The sequence below is a fragment of the Pongo pygmaeus genome, chromosome 5, assembly GCF_028885625.2.
Source record: "Pongo pygmaeus isolate AG05252 chromosome 5, NHGRI_mPonPyg2-v2.0_pri, whole genome shotgun sequence".
NCBI classification, from domain to species: domain Eukaryota; kingdom Metazoa; phylum Chordata; class Mammalia; order Primates; family Hominidae; genus Pongo; species Pongo pygmaeus.
In genome coordinates this window covers 47,408,835-47,435,065 of record NC_072378.2, presented here as the reverse complement: position 1 = coordinate 47,435,065, position 26,231 = coordinate 47,408,835, and the positions used below count along the sequence as shown (strand labels likewise).

At 40.8% G+C, this 26,231-nt stretch overlaps 1 protein-coding gene across 2 annotated transcripts in view; it reads left to right on the top strand.

The window, feature by feature from the left end:
• The first annotated feature begins 6,515 nt into the window (after positions 1 to 6,515).
• The window catches only part of ADGRF1 (adhesion G protein-coupled receptor F1), a 51,109-nt gene continuing 31,393 nt past the window's right edge, over positions 6,516 to 26,231 (top strand). The window contains exons 1-5 of one of the 2 annotated variants that reach the window (XM_054493149.1): positions 6,516 to 6,657; positions 20,204 to 20,315; positions 21,544 to 21,601; positions 23,302 to 23,451; positions 25,084 to 25,257. In XM_054493149.1, the coding sequence (XP_054349124.1) occupies positions 20,247 to 20,315; positions 21,544 to 21,601; positions 23,302 to 23,451; positions 25,084 to 25,257 (451 nt within the window). In that variant the 5' untranslated portion in view covers positions 6,516 to 6,657; positions 20,204 to 20,246. Of the gene's footprint in view, positions 6,658 to 7,506; positions 7,545 to 20,203; positions 20,316 to 21,543; positions 21,602 to 23,301; positions 23,452 to 25,083; positions 25,258 to 26,231 lie in introns of those variants that run through there. The other variant, XM_054493148.2, reaches the window with a different exon arrangement.

Genomic DNA, 26,231 nt, shown 5'->3' with positions numbered 1-26,231 from the left:
TTTATGTAAAGACACCAAAACAATAACATTTTTTTTCTTTTTGCGATATCTGGGTTTTGTTCTTACTTTAGGAATACCTTTGCCATTAAACCAACACATTATTTAAAGAATGTATCAGCAACAACTGTTTTCTCCTACTATCTTTATAGTTTCATATTTTGTGTTTATATTTTAAATCCAGATAAAATTAACTTTGGTGTAAACTGTGAGAGAAGGATATGCATTTATACAATTTCTAACTGGTAAAGTGGATGCTTTTGTAGGTGAAGATTGGTTAGTTGTGGAACAAGGGTAGTTTACTGAATATGCTTTTGTAATTTTGAGTTTTCCACCTTGTTCATGTAAAATTTACCAACATTTTATTAAAAGAAGCTGTTATGCGGAGACATTATTGACTGTTATGTAAAAACATTAAGAAAGCAGCTCCAATTGAATGTGACCCTGCAGGAATACAAACCAATGTTGTCAGATCTTCTCATTTTCCAAAAGAACCTGAAATTTGGATTTTCATGTGAAATCCCCTGATGTTTAAATGTCGGCAACTAATTCAGAGTTACAAAAACAAAGCATGGTCCAAACAAAACACATCTGCTGGCCAGATGGGGCCCACAGGGTGCCAGTTTGAGACCTGTGTTTTAAACACTTTTTCTTATCCTCAAATATTCATGTAAGTGCCTCTCCTATAGCCTTCTGTGGCACAGTGTGTTCAGCCCCTATCGTAACATATTTTAACTGATTGTTGCTGGCCTACCTTCTCCATTATAGATGCTTGAAGAGTGTATTTAAAGATTTTGAAGTCCGGGGGCTTAACACAGTGTCTTGCACCTAGTAGACATTTAATATAAATGCTTGTCAAATGAATAAATAGATGAATGAATGAATGAACTCTGCTCCAAGCAGAATCTATGTCCTGAAAAACTGGACAAGGCAACTCAGGTCACAGAGGTTACCTGGTTTGGACTGCTTCTTCTCCTGCCCCCTCCGTTAAGTCCCTCAGTCACCTTCATGGTAAATTAAGTGATTGTACCCCATAGTGATTTTGTAAACAGGTGGCCTCTACAACATTGTGAATCTTGGCCACTAGATGTCTCTCTTTGCCTAAAGGACATTTGGAAGTGCTGGAGTCAATGTGGGGTTTGCTGAAACAACAAGTAAGTGAAAAAGAATGTCCTAATCTCAGGTCACATTTTCAGACGTTTGTCCTCATGAGGAAGTTGAGCATGGCCACGACACCAGAGAAAAAGTGCCCAGGGACAGAATCAGCTTAATTTTGTTCTAGAAGAGTTTCTCATCCACAGGAAGGACTCTTTGCACTCTGAGTCTGCTGGGTGTGAGCCTCTAATCCAGCAGACTCATGAGTGTTCTCCAGAAGCCTTGCTTGTGTTATTTTTCTCTGATGCTGTAGGCTGGTGGAGAAATGCATCTTACTGTAAAGGGTCTGGAACTCTAGAATCTGCATGGTAAAAAGGAGGATTCTTGTAAGATATAGCAGGTTCTCCATTGAGGCTGTCCTGACCCTGTAGAATTCCTGCACATCCTGTGATTGCAGGGGGGATGTGTTCTGGTGCCTGCAGCTGTACCTTTCCTGTGGCCTCATGAGGATCTTTTGAGCCTGGAGAGGTGGGTTTCTTGGTGCTGTATAACTCTTATTTTAAACACAGACAGAGTGAGGGGGAAAAAGGATTATCACTTATTTTATAGGTTATAGCTTTCTCTTCTCAGTGTTCTCTCTGTACATTCTGTACAGAGAATAATAATTCTGTATCAATACTGTACATTCTGAACTGATTAAAGGCCACAGATACTGTCCTGACCAACTGCCAGATTTACACAGGACCTTGAATTTAGTGACACTTGAAGCTTTCTTCTTGAATAAAATGAAGTGTGGACTCTATAGGATTTTGATGGCTCTCCAATTTATTATGGAAGGTTCAGATGATAAGAATGTTCTACCTCATTAGTACCTGTGTTTGCCTTTGCTTTTTCTTTGGTTATTTAGCAAGGATCAGGCACTTCTATTTGTATTTTCCATCTGTCTTTAGGAAGCAGTAGAAAATAGTGTAACAGAACAGACTTTGAAGTCAGGTTGTGTTGATTTTCTGGCTCACCATTCACTTAACTGCTCGATGCCTTGACTCCATTGTCTGTAAAATAGGGTTGCAGAAAGTATAAAAACACAAGAAAAATGATCACAACAGTACTTGGCACATAGGAAGTACTCAGTAAATGTTGGCTGATCCACCACAAAAAAAAAAAAAAAAAAAAAAAAAAAAAGAAACCCACAACAACAACAAAAAGAATGAGATCCTGTCATTTGCAACAACGTGGATGGAACTGGAGGACATTTAGTGAAATATGCCAGGTAAAGAAAGACAAACTTCACATATTCTCACTGATTTGTGGGAGCTAAAACTAAAACAATTAAACTGATGGAAGTAGACAAAAGAATGATGATTTCCAGAGGCTGAGTAGAGTAGTGGGCAGTGGGGGAGTGGGGATGGTTAATGGGTACAAAAATATCGTTAGGTAGAATAAATAAGATCTAGTATTTGATAGCACAACAGGGTGACTATATTCAACAGCAATTTATTAAACATTTAAAAATACCTAAAAGTGTATAATTGGAATGTTTGTAACACAAAGAAATGATGCTGCATAACCTCAAAAGTTTGAGGTGATGATTACACATTGTATGCCTGTATCAAAATATCTCATGTACCCCATAAAAATATATACCTACTATGTGCCCATACAAATTAAAAACCAAAAAATTAAAAAAAAAATACTTGCTAAGCCAGGAACTGTGACTTACACCTGTAATTACAACACTCTGGGAGACTGAAGCAGGAGGATTGCTTTGAGCTCAGGAGTTCGAGACCAGCCTGGGCAACATGGCAAAACCCTGTCTCTACAAAAAATGCAAAAATTAGAATTGGTGGCTCACGCCTGTGGTCCAAGCTACTTGGGAGGCTGAGGCTGGAGAATCGCTTGAGCCCGGGAAGCGGAGGTTGCAGTGAGATGAGATAATGCCACTACACTCCAGCCTGGGCGACAGAGTGAGACCCTGTCTCAGCAACAACAACAAAATGTTGGCTGATACTAAGTGCTTGATAGTTCTTCTCTTCCTCTAATTAGCTGTCCAGGTCTCAATTATAACACAATGCCACCCTATCCCTCTGATAAAAGCAATTTCTCATAGGTCACATTGTTCAACACTTGTCCTTAGGTAGCTTCATAATTTCAAACCCACCTCTCCTTATCTTAAGCCCTTGTTCTGAGTATGAAAAGCCTGTATCAGCTTTGATAAGACTTTTATCACAGTAGTCAGAAAAATTGTCTCACTGAAATTTACAGTTTATACTCATCTCTTCTCTTTTTTACTCCTCCTTTCAGTTAAAAAATTTATACTTGCAATATATACATGTACATATATATAGTGCTTTCAAACATTTTGCAACTATGGAATAAAACTACCTGAAACAGTCCAGGGCCTTTCACACTCTTGCATCATCACATCACTCAAGTCTGCCATTTGTGTTTGCAGCCCCTGGGGTAAAACTTCTCTATGACCAAAATCAAAGAATGCCCAGCACTTCTGATGGATGGACATGGGCAGCAGGGTCCTTCTCTAATTGGGTTCCTGTCCTTTTCTGGTTCACCTGCTGATCTGTCTAATTTAGATATTGTCTCACACCGAGTACTCACTCAGGGACAGTTTGTTGACATATGAATTTAGATAACTAGTTTCAATAACATGATTCTGTTTGCATTTTCTTTCTCCCAGGACTCAGGCTTATTGCTGTTTATTCGTGGGACTCTGCTCTTCTGCTTGGAAACCAAGCAACCAGACTCTTCACTAAACCAACACCAACAGATGAAGTTAGAAGGCTTGAAGCTCTTCTTCAGCCCCAGGACTTTCTTCTTCTTCTTTTTTTTCCCCCAGCATTTGTGGAATGTAAAGTTGACAGGATGAACCAAAATACATTTGTTTACCTGGCTTCTTATGCTCAAGTGAACATCTTGTTCATGCCTGTGAAATATTACAATCAAACTAGAGGGGCAACAAAGCTCCACAGCTCTAAACTCAGAAGGTTGGCTTTGTCCTGAGCTCTTAAGGTAACAAGATATCCGAATGCTGCCACAGTGCATAAACCCATGCTGCTTCCTTTTGCACTGTGTCCTTTGCAAGGACCAGAGAGCTCCTCAAACTCACCAGGAAGTATTGAGGAATTTAGTGTTGCGTGTACTAACAGATTCTTAGCAGGAAATTAGAAGGGGTGAGTCAACTGCTTTTTGGTGAGTCATCAGTTTCAAAAACACACCTTATTTATGAAGCAATCTGAATATTGGACATACTGTGACTTCCTTCTATTAAACACGGAATTAAAAGACTATTAAATGCATTCATCTGTTTGGATTCAGATTTTCTCCAAAATCAATGTGCTCATGGCATCATTGATGTCTACTGGTTGCCTCACCTACTCGTGTCTGCTAAAGTGTTTTTGGTCTAATGAGACAACGTAGGGTTTCCTTTGGTTCTGAGGGCCATACCTTGGCCCTAGGAAGTTGTTGGGCTGCAATGACACAATGAGCCAAAGGTGGGTAACAGAGCTTCCATCTCAGCTTCAAGCCCTCACCACTTTAAACTCCACACTAGTTGGTCATTTTAACTGTTTCCACCCAATTCCATGGCCACTTTCTTGCCCTAGTGATTAGCAGATTGTTAATTCCATTTTATAAACACATTCCTACTAGGATGTCAGTGAATTACTTAAAACACTTGCAATTTAATATAGACGATAGGAAAGGGGTGGCACTGAACTGAGAAGATGGCATCTCTCATCTTAAAACTTTAGACATTGGACCTACTGAGTAAGAGTATGTATTTCTGGAAATCTTTATCCTTTTGGAATCGAAATTTGGTCTACAGTTATAATTGGTGGACTGTGAAACAGGCAAAACCCTGCAGAAAACAAGCAGAAGGAGAATGGAATTAACTCAACCAGATTATGAGATTAGCTTTTTTCCACCCAGGCTGATGGGGGACAAAGGAACAATGGTTGAAGCTTGAGTCTACCTGACAATTGGGGTTGGTCAGGTAAGCCCCATTCTCTTGATAACTTTTTCAGTGGGCTAGACCCAGACCCAATCATGATGAGTATGATAGGGATCAGTGGCCCAGCTGGTGTGGAAGACAAGTGGGTCATACTGGGTTTAGGCCCACATAGCACTAAAGGTCTTCAACATGCAATTAGAAGCTCAAATGTTGACGGGAATATTGTTCACTCTAAAAAAGATGTTTCTATTAGAATTTACTTACTCTTTCATGAAAATATAGATGCTTCCTCTTTTCTGATTGTGAGAACAATGTACCTGACTAGCTTCCCCTTTTCTTTAACTGTTAGGAAGTTCTGTCCCTAGAGATAAGTTTCAAATTTATGAAACAATAATTTCAGGGATTATTATTTGCATCACTTTTCTTAATTGACTCTTTAGTTTTATAGTTTCCTTTTTTATAGTTTATATAGAGCTTTTATAATGATTTAAAAATTTTTATTCTCACACTGTTTTATTTTATGCATTAACATTGTAAGCCAGCTCAAGTCATTTGTGGAGTGCTTAAAGGAAACAAAAGAAAATTAATAAATTAATTGAATTCAGAGACATCCTTTGCTTTCTTTTCAGTGGCATTTTTGAGAATTAACATATTATTATCCCCTTCGTTATTCTATAACAGAATGACAAATTGCTAATTTAGACATGGTTGTTAGTAGCTCATTACCTTGACCAAAAGTAACTTATGAGCCAATGTGGCTAAAGATACAGCACATAACAATCTTGACCTTTCATAGTTTTCAAACTGGATGACTCCTTGGAAAGAAAACAAATCTTTACTAAAGAAGTTAATCAGGTTTCACTCTAGGTTTTCTAAGGACAAAAAACACACCAAAAGCATCCACCCCAGCATCCACCCTGTTGCTGTCTTTTGCCACAGCTCCTTCGGTACTACCCCACCCAGAAGTCTGAGGTTGTTTTATCTGGGCAAGTAGCTAGTTGATTCTTTAGTCTTAAATGAAAAAGTTGGAAAAGGAAAAACAGTATCTACCCTTATTTCTACCCCGCAGGAATTACCCACCTCTCCTCATTGGAATTATGCATGAACGATTGCATTCCTCCAGCTTTATAGGGTATGACCCAGTGTGTTTAGAGGTTGGACAGGAAGATTTGATGGAGTAGCATTTTGTAGTAAACCGATCTAGGGCAAATGTGTTCCACATTCCCCTAGAGCTTTTCTCTCCCATTTCCCTTCTGTGATTTCAGACACCCATCTATGTCTGCTGGGAGAATCATTAAGTCTTGAGCTCTGTGCTCCTTCCTCTTACCAGACCTGATAGTGACTTTAAGGGGGAGGCGGAGTTAGCAGAAAAGTATTTTGTTTCCTTCTTGAAGGGGGTGTGTCCCAGGCTTGTCTACCTGCACAGGCAGTAATGTGTGCCAGGAATTGCTGATGGATCAGTGAGCCTGTGTTCATGCCAGTGAGCTGCTGTGGCTCAGATACTAATACTTTCTTCCCAAACAGCATAAGAAGTGATTGAGCCACAAGTATACTGAAGGAAGGGCTCCCTCGAGTTGTGATGTGAAGAGATAAATCAACAGGTAAGCCCAATAACTGTACTTTGATTACTAAGAACGTGTATTACGATGACCAATACTACCTGTTAATCTGAGATTATTTTTTCTCTCCTTGAAGAAAAAATTCTGATTTCAATATCTCATTTCCTGAAAATGGTTAAATAAGGGAACAGAGTTGAAAAAGCAATGAGCAGAAACAACAGATTTCAACCGGCTTACTAACTATAATGAGGTGATTGGCTGAGGCTCAAGCTCCAGATTTTCTGACTGAAAGCACACTCTTCCCTCTGTGATAACACAGGACCCCCATTGTTCTGATGTGCCAGGGAGGTAGATTGCCTAGAATAAAAAGGGCTCCACCAAAGATACTTGTTAAAGTATCAGTCTTATGGTTTTCACTAATTCATAATACGTTAACCCTTGCAATCTCTTAAAATAAAATTATGCTTGAGAGAATTAAGCTTATTTTTCCTTAGGGTGAATTAGTTTAAGCTTTGCCTGAATCCATATATAACCAGGAAGTACTTCTCAATTTAACTTCTTCCCAGGACTCCAAAAAACCCTAGAATTGACTAATCATTTCTCCTGCTACTTCCCCAAATAAATATAAAATGACACACTGTATTTTCTTAGTAGAGGCCTTGAAAATATATAATTTTTCTTTTCTCTTTTCTTTGTTTTCATGAAAAATCCATTTATGTAAACCTGGTGGCCTATGTAATGTACCATGCCAGAGACTACATGAAGGAAAGATACTGAAGGAGGTATAGAAAGAAGGTCAAGGTGGGAGAGGCGTGGAGAAGTGATGACCTTGGCTTTTCCATGTTGAGATCCATTAAGCTCAACTTGATAATAGCATTCATGGGCTGGAGATTACAAACAGAGGAGAGAATAACAAAAAATAAATAAAGGTACATTCTTTAATATGTTAGAATATTAACACAAGCCTTTTTTTTTCACTCCTTTATTGATTTATTTATTCAATCTTTTTGCAAACTTTTGTATTGAAAGCTGATTGTGCCCAGCCCTACGTAGGATGCCAAGGATACAAATGAATAAGCAAGATCCATCTCTCAAGAAACTTACTGTAGAAGGAGACAAACACGCTATATGGATTTTAGGAAGGAGTGCCCTAGGCTTACATTCTTCCACCAGACTCAGCTTTTTCACATGGCCCTGGGTCTCTACCTGACAGTGGGGACTCTCTTTTATTCACTCCACTTGTGTACGGGTCTGTGCTTGTACATGTGTGTGCATGGATATGAATGTGACCAGAGGTAGGAGTGGGGATGCAACATACACTGGTGCTTTCAGTAAGTGCACTCTCCTAGATGTTCCACCTTCATTCATACTCATTCCCTTAGTCTTGTGGAGTTTCGTGATCCTTTCTCTAGGATGTTGGTAATATTCCCTCATGTCTACAGCTACCAATATAAGGAAATTTACACATGCCCAGATGATTCCTGAGAGATAAATTCATCCGCTGAACAAATGTATGCACTTCAGATGCGCTCTGTGTGAAGCAACACAAGCCTTTTTTAATGCTCTGTTTTCATTAAGAAAGCACCACTCATTATCTAACCATAACCCAAATTGACAACAGTGTTCTAATAATGGTCCCATAATACTTTATTCAACCACTGACAAGTAGTAAAACATTGAGCAAATTATTTAGTTGTCTTGTCCTGGTTATTTCATTTGTAAAATAGTGCCAATAAGCATTAAGATTGGAAATAGGAGTGTATGCCTGTGGAGTCTGACAAGCTCAACTTGCAAACTCACCTTTTGTGCACAACCCCAAGCTGATGTGAATTATTGTTGGATGCCTCGTATGTCTTTCTTCTCCAAAAGGAGAGTAAATTTCTTTAAAAAAACACGGACAGTGTCCCCATAACAGGGTCTGTCTGTTGCTGGGCTGAGGGCAAGGAAAGCACCATACTTTCACAACAATGTGCCTTCTGGTGTCTTTCATTACACAACTAAAGGAATGCAAACATCTCTTTAAAAAAGTAAATGAACACATTCATTCAAATTCGGATATAAATAAATGATTTTAGTGCTTTGGCTGAGAGTAAGTAAAGTAAAAACTGGCAGAAGCAAGAGGGTACTGGGTATCTGAGGGCATTAGCAGTGGTAGGGGTGTGCGTCACAAGGGTGCACAAGTCACAAAGTGGGGGGTGGCATCCCCAGGACAAGTATCACTGAATTCACAATTTTGCTTAAGGACACCCTTAGGAAGCTGTGTTATGTAACCTACCTAATCTAAATGTTTATATTTGTAACTTTCAAAATATTTTGCCTGGTTATTTTTTTATTTTATTTTATTTTATTTTTTGAGACGGAGTCTTGCTCTGTCACCCAGGCTGGAGTGCAGTGGCGTGATCTCGGCTCACTGCAAGCTCCGCCTCCTGGGTTCACGGCATTCTCCTGCCTCAGCCTCCCGAGTAACTGGGACTACAGGCACCCACCACCATGCCTGACTAATTTTTTGTATTTTTATTAGAGACAGGGTTTCACCGTGTTAGCCAGGATGGTCTCGATTTCCTGATCTCCTGACCTCGTGATCCTCCTGCCTCAGCCTCCCAAAGTGCTGGGATTACAGGCGTGAGCCACCACGCCCAGCCGCCTGGTTCTCTTTGTAATGTTCTTTGGCAGGGAACACCCATAGCTTGTAGAGAAGGGGAAACGCTGTTGCCAAATACATACGTCTTGGGATTTTCCTAAATTGTGTTTGTCTTAGCAGAGTAGTGCTCGCAAGATTTCAAGGCCTTCAGATTTCTTGACTGGATAGATACATGGTTTTATTTTATTTTATTTATCTATTTATTTATTTATTTTTGAGACAGAGTCTCTCACTCTGTCGCTCAAGCTGGAGTGCAGCGGCACAATCCTGGCTCACCGCAACCTCCACATCCCAGGTTCTAGCGATTCTCCTGTCTCAGCCTCCTGAGTAGCTGGGATTACAGGCACCTGCCACTACACCTGGCTAATTTTTGTATTTTTAGCAGAGACAGAGTTTCACTATATTGGCCGGGCTCTTCTCAAACTCCTGACCTCAAGTAATCCACCGGCCTTGGCCTCCCAAAGTGCTGGGATTACAGGCGTGAGTCACCACGCCCAGAGATACATGGTTTTAATAGATGTGAAAACAATTTAGGATCTTGGAGGGATAGTACTAAAGGTCTATAGCATCGTGGTCTGAAACATACCCTCTTCCATTCACAGCTGGGTTCAAGCCTTGATAAACTCAACCCATAGTACACAAAACCACTAAGGAAGGGAAGCCTTCTTATCACTTCCCCTCCCCAATAAGCCACAGATAATCTCATAGAGGCTCCTGGTCAGTGGCTGATGGAAACTGGGATCTGGCATGTTGAGAATGAAAAGTCATGGGAATTAATAATAGAAGTGGAATATGCCCTAGCATTTCATAGAGTTAAAATGAATTTCCTACGTGTAGTCAGTTGAATAAATAAAATGCAGAGATGAACAGCAATGAGGTATGCAGTCCTAAAACTGCAAACTCCAGTTACGTTTTGTTGATGAGCATTATCAGATCCTCATGGTGTCTTCTTGGTCTTAGTGCAAATGTCAGTTTTTAATCTCCAGAGGTCCACAAATCTAAAGACTTTAAAGTCCTTAAGAAAATTTTCTTATTCTTTTCTTCTTTCTTGGAAGACAAAACTTTAAAACCTGATAAGAGTTTCTTTACTGTTTTGGGATAAGCAGATATTTATTATACATTTGTGAAGTTGGGACAGCCTGTCATAGTACAACAGATTCACACCTGCAAAGTTTTGGGTAAAGAGAATTTGTGTTAAGCAGGTTATATTTTCCATGAACACCTTTTACACTTGTGTTTGTACGGCATGCAGCCTGACTCTACTTGGAGACTTCCCTATGCTTCATCTCTTAGAGAATCAAGCTAATTATTTCTGATAAGACACTTAATGATATATTTCTTAGGCATATCATACTCTTTTATGTTGTTGACCAAGGTATCAATTAAGCAAGTAATTGGTAAAAGATGTAGATAGGTGTAGAATTTTATAAATATATTTAGGTCAGAATTGTATAGAAAAAGGTGGGCCTCATTAAACAAGCTTACAGCTAGATAGGGGAATAAATTATAGTGTCCTATACCACTGTACAATGATTATAGTTAACAATATATATAGTTTCAGATAGCTAGAAGGAGAATATTCAATGTTCCCAACACAAAGAAATGATAAACGTTTGAGATGATGGATATGCTAATTACCCTGATCTGATCACTGTATATCACATATATCAAAACATCACTAGGTACTCTATAAATGTGTACAATTATTATTTGTCAATTAAAAATAAAATTTAAAATAAATAGATAAAATTGATAAAGATTATCAAGGTAGTCTAGATAAAAAATTGTTTCATTGGGAAATATAGTTGGCAAACTTGGCTATTCACTTGGAGGAAATGAAAGGAAATCTGAAAACCTAAATAAATTCCAGCAGGATTGAATATTTACTTATTTTGTCCCAAAACCTAAATTAACTTAAGAAAGATTGAAGATTTAAGTGTATTAAAAATAATTTAAAGAACTAAGTAAGTGTTAGACTAAAATGTAGAAGAATGTTTTCCAATCTTTTTATAGAAAACACATTCTTCGGCTGGACATGGTGCCTCATGCCTGTAATCCCAGCACTTCTGGAGGCTGAGGCGGGCAGATCACCTGTGGTCAGGAGTTCGAGACCAACCTGGCCAACATGGTGAAACCCCATCTCTACTAAAAATACAAAAATCAGCCGGGCATGGTGGCGTGCACCTGTAGTCCCAGCTACTCGGGAGGCTGAGGCAGGAGAATCGCTTGAACCCAGGAGGAAGAGGGTGCAGTAAGCAGAGATTGCACCACTGCACTTCAGCCTGGGCGACAGGGCGTGACTCCGCCTCAAAACACAAACAAGCAAACAAAACCACACATTCTTCACACAACCCTAAGTTTAAAATTCATAATGGGGCTGGGTGTGGTGGCTCATACCTGAAATCTCAGCACTTTGAGAGGCTGAGGAAGAAGGATCACTTGAGCCCAGGAGTTCAAGACCAGTGTGAGCAATATGTCAAGACCATGTCTCTGCAAAAAAATAAATTAAAAAAGAATTAGCTGGATGGACTATAGGTGTGTGCCTATAGTCCCAGCCACTCAGGAGGCTGAGACAAGAGGATCATTTGAGCCCAGGATGGGGCTACAGTGAGCTATGATCATGGCATGGCACTCCAGCCTGGGCAGCAGAATGAGACCCTGTCACTAAATACAACTAAAAGTAAAAATGAATAAGTAAAATCCATAATGGAAAAGATTAACAGATGTGATTTCATGAACATTTTAATCTTCTGTGCAGAAGAAAATAATGCAAAAGGTTTAAAGATGAAGTACAAATCATGAGCAAATACCTATAACAGGAGCGACGAAGACAAAACGAGTTCCTAACACACAATTTTTAAGAAAAAGATGAACATCCCAACAGAAAACTTAGGAAAATGACTTAAACAGTCAAGCTGGAAAAAAATACAAATGGTCAGTAAATCCCTGAAAAATGCTTAAACTTACTGATAGTCAAACACAGGAAAATTAAAACAATACGGCAAAAATTTTGCCTATCTGTTTGGGAACATTAAAAAGATACTGTAGATGGAGTGATGAAACAGGCATTTCTGCACCTTACCAGTGAGTATAAATGAGTACAGGTTAGGAGGGTAATTTGGCCATGTCTATAAAAACTCAAAATATATAAACCTTTTGAAGCAGCACTTTCCTTTTAACTTAGAAAAGTTAAAAGTTAAATCCTGGTTTGCCTGGAATTCAGGTGCATGAAAGGAAGCTTAACAGAAGGGAAGTTTGAGGGCAAATTGTGGGAGTTCAAAACTGCCATGATCTTGAGTTTGCTTTTCATTCTGTATGGTGTAGAATCTTGATGGTTTCTGAGGATGAATTGATGTGATATTTTCAGGATAGGCGGAATGCCAGTCAACTGGTTCTATTTCTAGAAGAAGCATCTGGGGAATATGATTTTAAAACTTATTTTTACTTGTTAAGAAAATTATGATGAAAATACTACTCATATGTAAAGGGAAACGTAAAGAATTAGTGGGTTTTGGTAGGTTTGAAACAGTGAAGATTTATCAGTGTAAGCACTGAATGAGAAGTCGGAGAAGTATGTTTTACTCCTATTTAAAATAGATCACCCAAGAAGAGTTTGTGATATCTTTAATCTGACCATTCACATATAAAGGTCCCACAGAGCCTGTTCTGCAGGGGTTTTCCAGCAGGCCTGATCATTTGTGTTTCCAGCCTTAGGCTCCTGACTCTCCTTCGACACTGGGGACAATCATATTTGTCAGGAAGATAGCTTGTTTTTTCTTGTGTAATTTCAACTTTTATTTTAGCATCGGGGGTACCTGTGCAGTTTTGTAATATGGGTATATTGTGTAATGTTGAGGTTTGGGGTACAAATGATCCTGTCACCAGGTAGTGAGCATAGTACCCAATAGGTAGCTGTTTTTTGTTTGTTTGTTTGTTTTGTTTTGTTTTTGAGACAGGGTCTCCCTCTGTCTCCCAGGCTGGAGTGCAGTGGCGCGATCTTGGCTCACTGCAACCTCCGCCTCCAGGGCTCAGGTGACTTTCCCACCTCAGCCTCCCAAGTAGCTGGGACCACAGGTGCATACCACCATGCCCGACTAATTTTTGTATTTTTAGTAGAGACGGGGTTTCACCATGTTGCCCAGGCTGGTCTCGAACTCCTGAGCTCAAGCAATGCACCAGCCTCCGCTTCCCAAATTGCTCGGATTACAGGCTTGAGCCATTGCGCCTGGCCCAATAGGTAGCTCTTCAGCCCTTTCCCCGTCTCCCTCTCTCTCTGCACTAGGAGTCCCCAGTGTTGATTGTTTCCATCTTTATGTTCATGTGTACCCAGTGCTTAGCTGCCACTGTAAGTGAGAACATGCAACTTAATGCAGGAACAGGAAGATAGCTTTGAAATATATGTTCTTCCTTTTTCTGAAAAAAGAATTGTTTGTAAGGAACTCAGGTGGAGATCAAATTAACAATCATGATTTTATTAAAATCATGCCCCAAGCAACAAAAACTAACTGGCTTATGGTCTAAGGGAAATACTTGATTCTTTGGGCTGAGAAACTTAGGGAAATAGTTAAGAAATTCTTTGTATTTAGAATTTAAATGTTACCTTTTCATTTTCTGCAATTGTGAAATGAAAATAAATTCCACTTACACAATTGCCAAAATAATCAAATCAAAACTTATTAAAAACACTTTGTAAATTAGAAGGAATTATTGTATTTCTTTTTATTAGGTAGCTATCACCTCTCTGGAGTTCTGCTCAGGTACTTTTTTATTTTTAAAAGCAAACAATTCAAGAAGCTCAAATTATCTGGACTTCACCTACTTTAAATGAAGTCGAGTAGAGGAGATGAGAAATGAGCCCTACCTAGGAATTACAGGAAGACTGGGTCCTGTTTCTAAGCTGAAATCTTGGCTAGAAGAAAGAGCTTGGCACCTTTTGTAGAATGCCGTTAATCATCTTTTAAGGGTTTCATGGTCACTCCTGCTATACCGAACCAGAAGCGGCTGGTGAGCATCTTCAGTTACAAGGGTTTGGAATAGAGCCAACCCATGAGGCTTGCAGCTAAGCCTTTTACAGTGTAAATAAGCTGGACTGGTCTTCTGTGGGAAATGAACCCTACTAGAATGCCAGAAGGCATACTGAGCAATGAGCTAAAAACACCAAATCATCCTGAGTGAAACTCTTCTCAGATGCAAAGCGCAGACTAAATAGAAAAACAGAATCCTCGTTAGGAAGGAGCAGACAGCTGTGCTAGGCTGAAGGCACCAGCAGCAGGAGAAATACTCTTGAGCTGAATGAAATTCTAATGAGTGGCAAAGGAAACACAAACTTAGAAGCACATATCTCAATTCTGGGATGGAAACGGATCAGATTCGGAGGCAGGGTCACAAACTGGACTCTGAAGGCACAACCAGTCAATGAAACATAGGAGAGTTAAAATAGGGATCCCGGAACAGAGATTCTCGGTAACCAGAAGTTCCCAAAAGTGGGTCTGGATTGTGGCTTTTGGAGTTTCTCTTGAGGTGTGGACCTACCATGCGTGATAATCCTGCATGACGATATTGTTAACAGCCAGTGCATAGCACAATGCCTGGGAAATTGGAGGCTCTCAGTATACGGTAGTTGAACAAATGCAAGTTTAGCAGATTGCTCCTGTTTGACTGAGCCAAGTAATTCTTTTTGTCGCTTCCAGACTTATAAGTCCAGAATTCTTAAAAATTATACCTCTGTTCTGAACCCAATAATTAAATTCTTAGTAGGTTCTTAGCTCATCTCAAAAGATGTTAAAGAATTTAATAACCAGTCTGAGGAGAAAACAAGAATAAAAATGAGTAGAAATCGGTAATCTTTCCAGGCTTAGGTTTGGTGACTGCCAGACGTTGATAAAAGAACAATTAAATAAGTAATCTACAAATAGAATGTGGGGAATGGGCATGTAATAATGAAACCCGAATGTGAATAGATCTGAGCTCACTTTATTTTTCCCTTTACTGTATGAAGGAGGAAACCGAGCCCACAGAGTTAATCCTCACAGAAGAGGTACAAACATGAGGTTACCGTGTAATTCATCCAGACCTCTTCCTGCTGTGTTTATAAACATGAATGTGTTAAACATGTTAAAATATAAAAGGTGTTTACAATTTTACTGTGCACACATGTATATAGACCTTCCCTGAGATTTTAAATGACTTTAAATTACTGTCCTTCCAGAGGAAGTTTGTCTCGCTCATATAACTTACCAAACTTCCAACCACTTTTCCAAAGATGGAAGTGGCTATCTTTTTCTGTCCTCCCACCTATTTTCTCAGCTGTCTTCTCCTCTGTCTCTGTCCAGTTACAGAAACACACAGAAGCTTTTCTCAAAGGCAAGTGGCCCAACAGTTCCTAGAAAAGATAGATGCCAATGAAAACGTTATCAAAAACTGATAAAATGAGAGGTAAAACAAAACTAAGGTTTTACAGGTCACCTGCCTAATTCTTTTTGAGTCATGATTTCTTTTAGATCCTATGTGGAGACCTGCTCTTTTCATCAATGTGTGTGTGCACATGGGCGCATGTGAGGCCAAGATGGACAGGAAAGAGACAGCTCTACTGGGAATTCTATTTATAGAGAAAGAAACATAATCCCATAAATATTGATGCCAGAGAAACAGCGCAGAGTTCAACTGTGCCTAAGATTAGATTGCTGCCAAGAATGCTGGAAAGTATAGGTGTGAGCAATTTCAACTAAGCCTGCTGTTGATAAGGAGACAGCTGTTGGCATAAATAAATGATATTTGGAGTCCATAAGTATATAACTGAAAGAATAGGGAGACAACAGCCAGCCTTCTCCAGAGGCATAATAGCAAGTTCTAATGATTGTTTCCTGTAAACTGAAGGACAGGGAATGAATTCACTGAATGAATTCAAGGAAGTGCGGCCGGGAGGGGGGCGGGGTCCCACCATGGCCAAGTCTTCCCAAGGAAGCTGGTGCCCACACAGCTGCAGGTCAGGCATCACTGGCCCCAGCAGCCACAGCACAAGGTGTGATGGAAACATGTCATGCTCTAATGACAACAACAGCTCCTCATCTGTGGCAAGGACACAAGGATTCTGAGAATTTCTAAATAATCAGGACCATTCTGGCTTGGAATGGAAGCAATGAAAATACCATAGGGTTTATGTTTACTAAAGGGGAAGTTCAGAGGGATTTATGATGACCCTGAACACAAGGAAAGCAATCCCTGACATCCTTGCTGCTGTGGACCCTCCTTTGAGTCAGATAATTCAATTACTTTAAAAATGTACTTTATTGCTTCAAAGCTGGGATCCCTCCATTTCCAGAGCGATGGCCATCAGTTAACCCAAGTGCACTCAGAGAAGTCAAATTCTGACACAATCCAGCAAGTAACTATAAAAACTGATGGTAAGGTTGAAATACTAGGCACTGCTCTGGGTATTTTACTTGCAAAGTACTCATTCAATTCTCCTAAGGGCCTGTGAATTAAATACTATTTTCCCCGTATTCTTGATGGGTAAACCAAGTATAGAAAACCTGAGACAATTCCAAAGGGCATCCAGTTGATAAATGTCAAAGCTGGGAACAGGACCCTGGCTAGTACAGCTACAGAGCCCATTTTGACCATGTGCCTTGAGATTTCATTTTTTCCCACCTTTGACTAGTTGTCAAATACAGGATGTCCAGTTAAATTTGAATTTCAGATAAGAAACAAATAATTTTAGACAACAAATAATGTTGCAAATATTGCACAGGGCATACTTAACTAAAAAAAAAATTGTTTATTTGAAATTCAAAATTTTGAGGGTACCTTGTATTTTTACTTCCTAAATCTTCCAACTGTATCCCAGAGGGAGCTATATGCACCAAGGAAGCAAAGAAAACAATTTTGATTCGCTTGAGCTTTGGTTTCAAATCCCAGAGTAGAACTCCTATCACAGGACTAGGCTAGGTGGAGAAATCTTTATTTTTTATTTTATTTTTATTTTTTTAAGGAGGAGGGGGTGCAGTGGAGGCCACAGGTGCCACAACCTCTCCCTCAGCCGCTTTCCCCTGGAGAAATCGTTTTTCTTATACTTAAAAGAGTCTAGAATAACAGCTCGCAAACCTGCCTGGATGTGAGCATTGCTTGTGTAGCTTTAATAATACACATGGGCTGCCCTGGCATGGTGGCTCATGCCTGCAGTCCCACTTTGGAGGCTGAGGTGGGAGAATTGCTTAAGCCCAGGAGTTTAAGACCAGCTTGGACAATATAGTGAAACCTTGTCTCTACAAAAAAAATTAATAGAATTAGCCTGTAGTCTCAGCTACTCAGGAGGCTGAGGTGGGAGGATCACTTGTACCCAGGAGGTCAAGGCTGCAGTGAACCATGACTACACCACTGCACCTCCAGCCTGGGTGACAGAGCAAGAACATGTCTCGATAATAATAATTATAATTATAATATACATAGCTGGGTCTGACCTGTCCAAGATTTAGTAGGTTTACGGTAAGATGGGGACACCCACATTTTCTAATGAACTCCTAAATGTTTTCTCCTTTCCTTCTCTTCCCTCCCTTCCTCACTTGTCTGAAACTCTGACGCTGTTAGAGTTTACCATCTGTAGCAAGTCCAAGGATGCCAGAATATACCTCTGGGGTGGGAGAAGAGGGAATAAAGAGGTGGAGTCTATGAGAGAAGGCTTTCCCACAATGCCCAGAGCTGTCCTCAGGCCTTCTCAAGCTGGCTTTACAGCCTCAGGCCTGGACTACATGTATGAGAAAGATTTTTCAAAGTGAGAGAGGAGGTGAGAGAGAGAGAGAAACACAGACAGAGCAAGCAGAGAGCCGTATGCAGGCCAGGTCTCCCATTTGGAAGCAGACTCTGGCACAAAGAGGCAGAACGGATCACTCCGCAGGCACCAAGACTGTTATCCCATTTGAAAGCTCCAGCACTATAAACTGTGGTCTAAATAGCTCCCGGGAATTCAAATTTAAAAATCCTTCCCTAGAAGTGAAGAAAAAGTGGCCGGGCATGGTGGCTTACGCCTGTAATCCCAGCATTTTGGGAGGCCGAAGCAGGCGGATCACCTGAGGTCTAGAGTTTGAGACCAGCCTGACCAACATGGTGAAACTCCATCTCGACTAAAAATACAAAAATTAGCCAGGCGTTGTGATGGGCGCCTGTAATCCCAGCTACTCATGAGGCTGAGGCAGGAGAATCGCTTGAACCCGGAGGGTGAAGGTTGCAGTCAGCCGAGATCATGCCACTGCACTCCAGCCTGGGCAACAGAGAGAGACTCCATCTCAAAAAAAAAAAAAAAAAAAAAGTGAAGAAAAAGTGGAAAAGGGGCTGGAAGGGGCACAACCCCCACTCTGCAATGTGACTGTGCTTCATGAGGGTATTGCAAAATCAGTTTAGTAGAATATAACAATTTACTAATAAAAATGAAATAAATAAAAACAAGTAGAAAATATCTAAGGTACACACACACACACACACACAAACATATATTCATGTTATAACATATCTTTCTTTCTATGGGATCCTGTCAAGAAAGTTTGTAAAACACTGCTCTAGAGACAAACATTCATCTCTTTTAGAAAGCAGAAAGCGCAGGCGGGAAGGAATAGAACTCAGAGCAGGTAAGCTGTGGGGAAACAAGACCCTGAAGAATAATCTAGAGCCCAGGCTGCTGCCAAAGAATTTTAAAGCAATAGATTTGTAAGGAGTCTTTGGCAAACAGGAAGGTGGGACATAAGAGGATCATTCTTCCAAAAGGAGAAGGTAAATTCAAAAGCTGTACATGTCACATTGCTTATTTTTCATGCTGCCCTAGAAAGCCCTAGAAAAGGTCTCTGCTGAGACATAGGCCACCTCTGTGGTAGTTCTTCCTTGTCTCTAATGCCTTTTCCCGGCTTTTTAGATTAGAAGGCAGTGTAGGGTGGCACTGGAGAGATGGCAGCATTTGTATGAAGTTTAAGCACACCCAGGAAGCAAGGTAAGGGCTGGATGGAGAGCCCTACTCTGTGTACTCTGGACTGCTAAGCAAGGACACTTATTCCACTGGAGGACTCTTGAGTTCTTTCTCATCTTCTCCTGCGAGATGTAAAAGAAACATTGAGAGGTCAGAAGAAGATATTCCTTTAAGTTCTATCAATGCTGTGGAGTAAAACTTAGGAACGATGTAAGCGTTCTGTGTTGAGCTACCCAATATGGTAGCCCCTAGCCACATGTGGCCCCTGAGCACTGGAAATGTGGTCAATGTGACTGAGCAACTGAATTTTAAATTTAATTTAATTTTAACTGTAATTGAAATTTAGATAGCCACACATGGCTAATGGCTACTGTATTAGACAGAACAATTCTAACATTTTGTGATTTTTTTGATACAAAATAACCTGGGTATAAGTGATTAATCTTGTGACCAGGGCTATGTACTGAGTTTTATCTAAATTATTTGAGATAACCATAAACTCAAGGACATCTTTTTGCTAATTATATCTACTATGAAAAAGGAAATTTTCTGCATTGATTCATTATTATTTATATGCTTAAACACTCAAATTATATCCTGGTATTAATGGTTTACAGAGTCTTTGGTTATTTTAATGTTTTTCTTTCCTGAAATGAAAAGGAAACCTCAGTGAAATATAAAAGACTGATGTTAAATGCACCTAGTTGCAATGTTAAGCAAGTCACGATTTAAAAAAAAAGCCTGTGTTTAGTCAGATACCATCACCTGGAAGAGAGCTCTAGAGCAGTCTTCTAGTAAGTTTGTAAAGATGGAAATTTACATCTGCAACGGGAGCAGAAGTCATGATGTCACAGGTTCCATGGAGTGGAAACATAATCAAACGCCCAGGGGTTTGGAGCAGCTCAGTGAGGCCTTACCACTTTGTGCATTTTTACATTTTGGCTTGAATTTCTTGTTTTTGTGCCTCTGCCTTACCTGGTACCGTGCTTGTTTAGTCACAGACTATGCACCTGACTGCTGCTGTTCAGTCCAGGGAAAATGAAAGTTGGAGTGCTGTGGCTCATTTCTTTCTTCATCTTCACTGATGGCCACGGTGGCTTCCTGGGGGTGAGTTGGTGCTATGTCTCGTATCTCTTCTCAACTATCTCTCGTTCTGGCACTTTTAGAACCCCTCACTCTCTAGGGGACTGCAACTGCATAATTTAATGTACTTGAGATCAGAAGTCCTGAGTTCTCTTTTCAACATTACCAACATTCACTGTGTGGCCTTGGATAAGTAAGTCATTTCATCTCTTCGGAGCTTAGATGATCAAACTGCAAAAGGAGGATCTTTGATTAAACTATCTTAGAGATCTTTTCCAGTTCAACACATGCTCTACTATGGCTTCTTGGATGCAGAAAAATCACATGGATGGACATTAGCAATCCTTAGACACTCTCTTTCCTATCTACACTCGCTTGCGTGATGCTTTCATCTAGGATCATGGTTTTAATATTCTCTACATGCTGATGATTCCCAGCTGTATAGCTCCATCTGAGACCTCTCCCCTGTCCACACTTACATATCCATTACCTGCATGTTATTTCCAGCTGGGAACCCAGCGGACCTCCGAACTTCATTTGTTCAAAATCGAACCCACTCCTTGTTGCCTATCTCAGCAAGTGGTATCATTATCTTTCCAGCTACTTAGGCAAAAAAACCTGAAGGATTATGCTTGACTCTTCTCACATTCCATATCTAAACCACTGGCATTACTTTTAAAGCTTTACCTTTAAAATATATCCAGAATTCAAAAACTTCTCACTCCTTCCATGGCTGCTACCTTGATCCACACCTTCATTGTCTCTTGCCTGCATGATTTCAACAACCCCAGAAATGCACTCGTTGCTTCTGTGCTTATCTGTTCTCAGCAGGGCTTCAGGATTGAGCCTGCTACAAAGTAAGTTACAGCATGTCTTTCCCCAGTTCAAAGCTCCCCAGCGGTTTCTCATCTCACTCAAGGAAAAGGTAAAACCCTTTTTCCATGGCCTATAAAGGTCTGCACAACCTGCCTCCCCAGAGACCCTCTGACCCCACCTCCTGTGCCTCTCCTCTCACTCTCCTCTCTCAGCAGCTCTGGTGTCCTCATTCTGCCTTCACCTGCCAGGCATATTCTTACCCTTCAGGTGTTTGCTCAAAAGTTACTCCAGTGAGGCCTTCCCCGGCCGCCCCTCCACCATCTCTGGCTTGGATTTTAGATTCATGATTTTAATTCATCTGGGAAACTCAGCAATGCCTTATGAAGCACAACTCTTCAAAGCCTCACCATAACTATTTTTTTTTTCTTTTTAACAGAGAAATGATGGCATCAAAACAAAAAGAGAACTCATTGTGAATAAGAAAAAACATCTGGGTGAGGCTCTGTTAGACAGCATGGTGCAGTGGATTTTGGTGTCAAAGGACCAGGGTTCTAATCCCAGTGGTGCCCCTGACTGGTTGTATGATCCTAGGCACATTATTAAACATCCAAATATGTACAAGGAGAATGACAGTAATTCCTATGAGCAAGACATTTGTGAAGATTAAATAATATCATGAGAGCATAGTGTCTTACATCAGACCTGGCAAGTAGCTGTTCGCGCACGCTCTTTTCTTCTGTGCCTTGATTCTAACAATGTAATTAATGGCCATAGCCCCAGTCCAGAAATGAGTTGTGTTCTGAAATTTAGTCTGTGGATCTGATGTTTCTAGTGCTGAACACATTTCCTCACAGAAACAGTGATGCACATGTGGTTGTTAGGTTCCTGGGTCAGTCCACAATAGTTTTTCTACCATGCAATAAATATGCCATACAGCAATGTGCTAATAGTACCATAGCGGCTATCACATGCAAGGCTACACTTCTTTGGGAAAATGAAATCAAAATTTCAACTCGGAATGACATGAATACAATTTCCCTGACAGTAAAAATAACAATAAAAATGTAGCAACTATTATTGGGATGTTACTATGTGGCAGGACTATTTGAAGTGCATTAGATGAATTAAACCCTCACACTGACCCTCTGAGTTAGGTACAGTGGTCATCTTTATTTTACAGATAGTGAAACTAAGGCACAGAACTAGGCACAGGGACCAGGATTCAAATCCAGTCAATTTGGCTCCAGAACCAGTGCCATTAACCCTTGACGATGTGAGCAGGGCCACCCTGTTCCCCACTGCGCACCTGCGTGGATGAGAAGTGGGACTTGTCTCAGCTCCCACCACTCAGAGGGGACTTCTAATGCCTGGGGAAGAGGCTCCAGTTCGTAAGGAGATGGGGAGAGTAAGAGATGGGAGTGGGGTGCAATGGTGTGAGATGTCGGGTCTTTCATAGGTGAGCTTCGGGAGACCTTGAAGTCCCTGGGAATTTCATGTCAAGTTTTATGCGAATGGGCTTAAGTGAATTTTGGATGGGAGAAGACTCATAGGATTCCTCTCCTTTCCCTGTCAAAATCAGTTAATGGCTTCTCCGTGGGGAAAGAAAATGTGCTGTCCAGAAATGATGAGCTGGAGGTGAGGGTGCATCAAGCCTCAAAGGAAGGTTTAGTTTTGTTTTGCTTTTGGATTTCATATAAATACCCAAACGCAGCTAATGAATGGAATATTTTCACAGGAGAAGAAAGGGCTCTTTGTAAGTGTGAGATTGAGGGGTCTTATATTGGAGATACTTCAAGGAGATCAGAGCTTGCAGCCGGGGAGGGAAGGTTGACTTGGGTTTCCTCACCTCTTCCCCCTTCAGTCTTGACACCTGAAGCTTGACTCTGGGTGTGCTCTGAGGAAGTGTATAACATTGAGAGAGTGATTCTGGGGAGGGACAGACAGCACTGGGGCAGCTGGCCTGGCAGAAGTGAGAGGACAGATGTATATTTGGCATGTGTGGGAACCATTTGCTTGTGTTTGCCCTCAGTGTTCATTTTTAGTCCATGTTTGGATGAGAGGAACTCAAGAACAAGCAGCATGGTAGAGTCCTTGACCTCCAGGCTGAATTTGATGATTGTTTCTCAGTCACTTCCTCAGCAATATTTTCCCCACGGACAGAAAAAAAGGTTTCTGACTCTCTTTCTGTCTTTAGGCCCAGTCGAAGAATATCAGCTGCTGCTTCAGGTGACCTATAGAGATTCCAAGGAGAAAAGAGATTTGAGAAATTTTCTGAAGCTCTTGAAGCCTCCATTATTATGGTCACACGGGCTAATTAAGATTATCAGAGCAAAGGCTACCACATGTAAGGTGGCTCTCGGTGACTGGATGTGTAAATGGGGAAGGCGGGTGTATCAGTCAGGCTAGGTTGGGTTATGCTGTGGAAACAATCATCCCTACAATCTCTGTGATTTAAAAGAACAAACGCTTTATATCTTCTTCATGCTACATGTCCATTGCAGATTGGCAGAGGGCTGTATTTGTTGCCACCAGTCCCCAGTGATGTATCAGACCCTATCTCATATGTACCCATGCTGAGTAAAAAATAAATGAAACACTGGAGGGTTTTCCATAGGCAATTAAATTCTCTAACTCAGAAGTGACCACAGTAACTCTGCCCACAACTTATTGGCTAGAACTGGCTCCATGGCCCCACTTAACTTCAGGGGACTATGATATGCAATCCTGTGTACCTGGAAGACAGCAAGAAATATTTGGCAAACAGCATTAATAAGCACAAAGGTGGGGTTCAGAGAAGTTAAAATATTGATCTAAAGCAGTGATTCTTAAAGCGTGGTCCCCAGGCCAGCAGCAGCAGCATTAGGGAACTTAGCAAAAATGCAAATTCTTCATTCGTCTTGACTTGGAGGATCAGAAACTCCAGGGTGAGATCTTCCAGGTGATTCTGTGTCACAATAAAGCTTGAGACCCATTCACTGCACACCATGGATATTTTCACAAAGGTGTCTGGTGACTTTGCCCTGGTTTTTGATCTACTGAAAAAAAAGATGACTTTGTGGGAATTTCAGGTGTAATAGAAGGGGGCAGGCATACAGAATTGCTACTAGAGAAACTTTTCATCATGACTTCCCCAAAAATGTTTCTCTGCCTTTGTCATCTTGCTTATAAGGCCTACTTGGGAGTGGTGGCAGGTGGATGGGAAGGAGCCTCCAATGAGATGGTGGTCAAATATGCTCTAGAATCCTTTAAACAACTCTCCTGTTACAAGTGTCCTCTTCTGCTTCTCTCTTCCATTGCAGTGGCTATGTATGGGGCATACATCCTTCTTTTGCATGCTAATCCCAGCCATTGTAGCTTTATGTTTGTTAGCTTTCTGATACCAATCTCAGAATTTATTGAGTTGGACATTTTCTTACCTTGAATATATTGCTGTCCTGGTTTCATCCTTCTAGCTTTTGGTGAGAAATATTACCATTATTTTACTTTCAATGGCAAAAATTGCTATTACTTTTGCACCAACCAAATCCTTGGTCCAGATTCCATGTAAGAGCTAAGGATCAGAAATCACTACTCAGGGTCGGGTGCGGTGGCTCACGCCTGTAATCCCAGCACTTTGGGAGGCCAAGGCGGGCAGATCACTTGAGCTCAGGAGTTCAAGACCACCCTGGCCAACATGGCAAAATACTGTCTCTGCTGAAAATACAAAAATTAGCCAGGGTGATGGTGCGTGCCTGTAATCCCAGCTACTCAGGAGGCTGAGGCACAAGAATCACCTGAACCCAGGAGGCAGAGGTTGCAGTGAGCTGAGATCGTGCCACTGTATTCTAGCCTAGGCAACAAAACAAAACAAAACAAAACTCATAGAAGATGTGGGAAGTTAATCTGAAAAATAAACATATATAAAATAAAATCACTGCTCAGCAGTAGTCAGTTTATAAACCAGAATCCATGAGACTGAGTTCTATTTTTTGTGCAGACTGCAACAGCCTGAATGGGGTCCTGCAGTGTACCTGTGAAGACAGCTACACCTGGTTTCCTTCCTCATGCCTGGATCCCCAGAACTGCTACCTTCACACGGCTGGAGCACTACCAAGCTGTGAATGTCATCTCAACAACCTCAGCCAGAGTGTCAATTTCTGTGAGAGAACAAGTAAGCAACTAAGAGTGCTCTGGGCTGGGGCTTCTCCCACCCCAACATGCAACAGAGGAGGGACTCTTGCTCATTGTCTAGCTAGTCAATGTTTGTTTACAGGGAGATTGAAGGACAGTGATGATATATCATGTTAGGCCTGGCTGGACCCAGTGAGAGCTTTCATAGTACAGAAGATCCAGAAACACATGATGACATGTGAAGGTCACTTCAACCTTTAGGTCCATCCAGCTCAGCTCTGCAATCATATGATTTTATTGAGATTGAGGAAGAGTTGCTAAAATTCCAAAAAGAGGAACTGCTTGAGTAAGCAACATTTGTCTTCCTACTCTCTTTTCACATCTTTTGCCAACATCAATTTCAAGAAAAGGGGAGTCTAGAGATATGAATGCAGGGAGGAACACATAGTGAATGATTCCATTAAAAGAAGTCTCTCAATTGTCAACAAATATGTGTACTGAATGCCTTGTTAAAACAGAACAAAATCTAAAAGTCTAGCTTAGGAAACCAGTGGAAGCTGAGGGAGCTATGGTTAACTTAGGTTTATGTTCAATGAAAGATGAGATGAGCCAAATGACACGGACTCCAGGGCATAAAGGACTTTACGAAGCTCCTGCAATGATTACTCCAGTTAACTGGAAGCCCCAGATATTGGTGGAACTGAGCAAAGAGTGAGCCTGAAATAGCCCAGCTAAATTGGGAATACTGGATCTCCTTCCTGGGACTACAGCAATTCAGGTTATGGCAACACATTACTTATTAACCACCATCTTTACACCCAGATCACGGGCAAATTCTAGGAGGACACACAGAAGAATTTCTCTTGCTGTCTATGAATTAGGAGACTAGTTGTAGAGGCCAGACTCTAATACAAGAAAGAAAATAATGTAATTTCTTCAATGAATGTTGATGAAAGCCTATGTTTTGAAAGACGGGCACAGCGGCTTACACTTGTAATCCTAGCAATTTGGAAG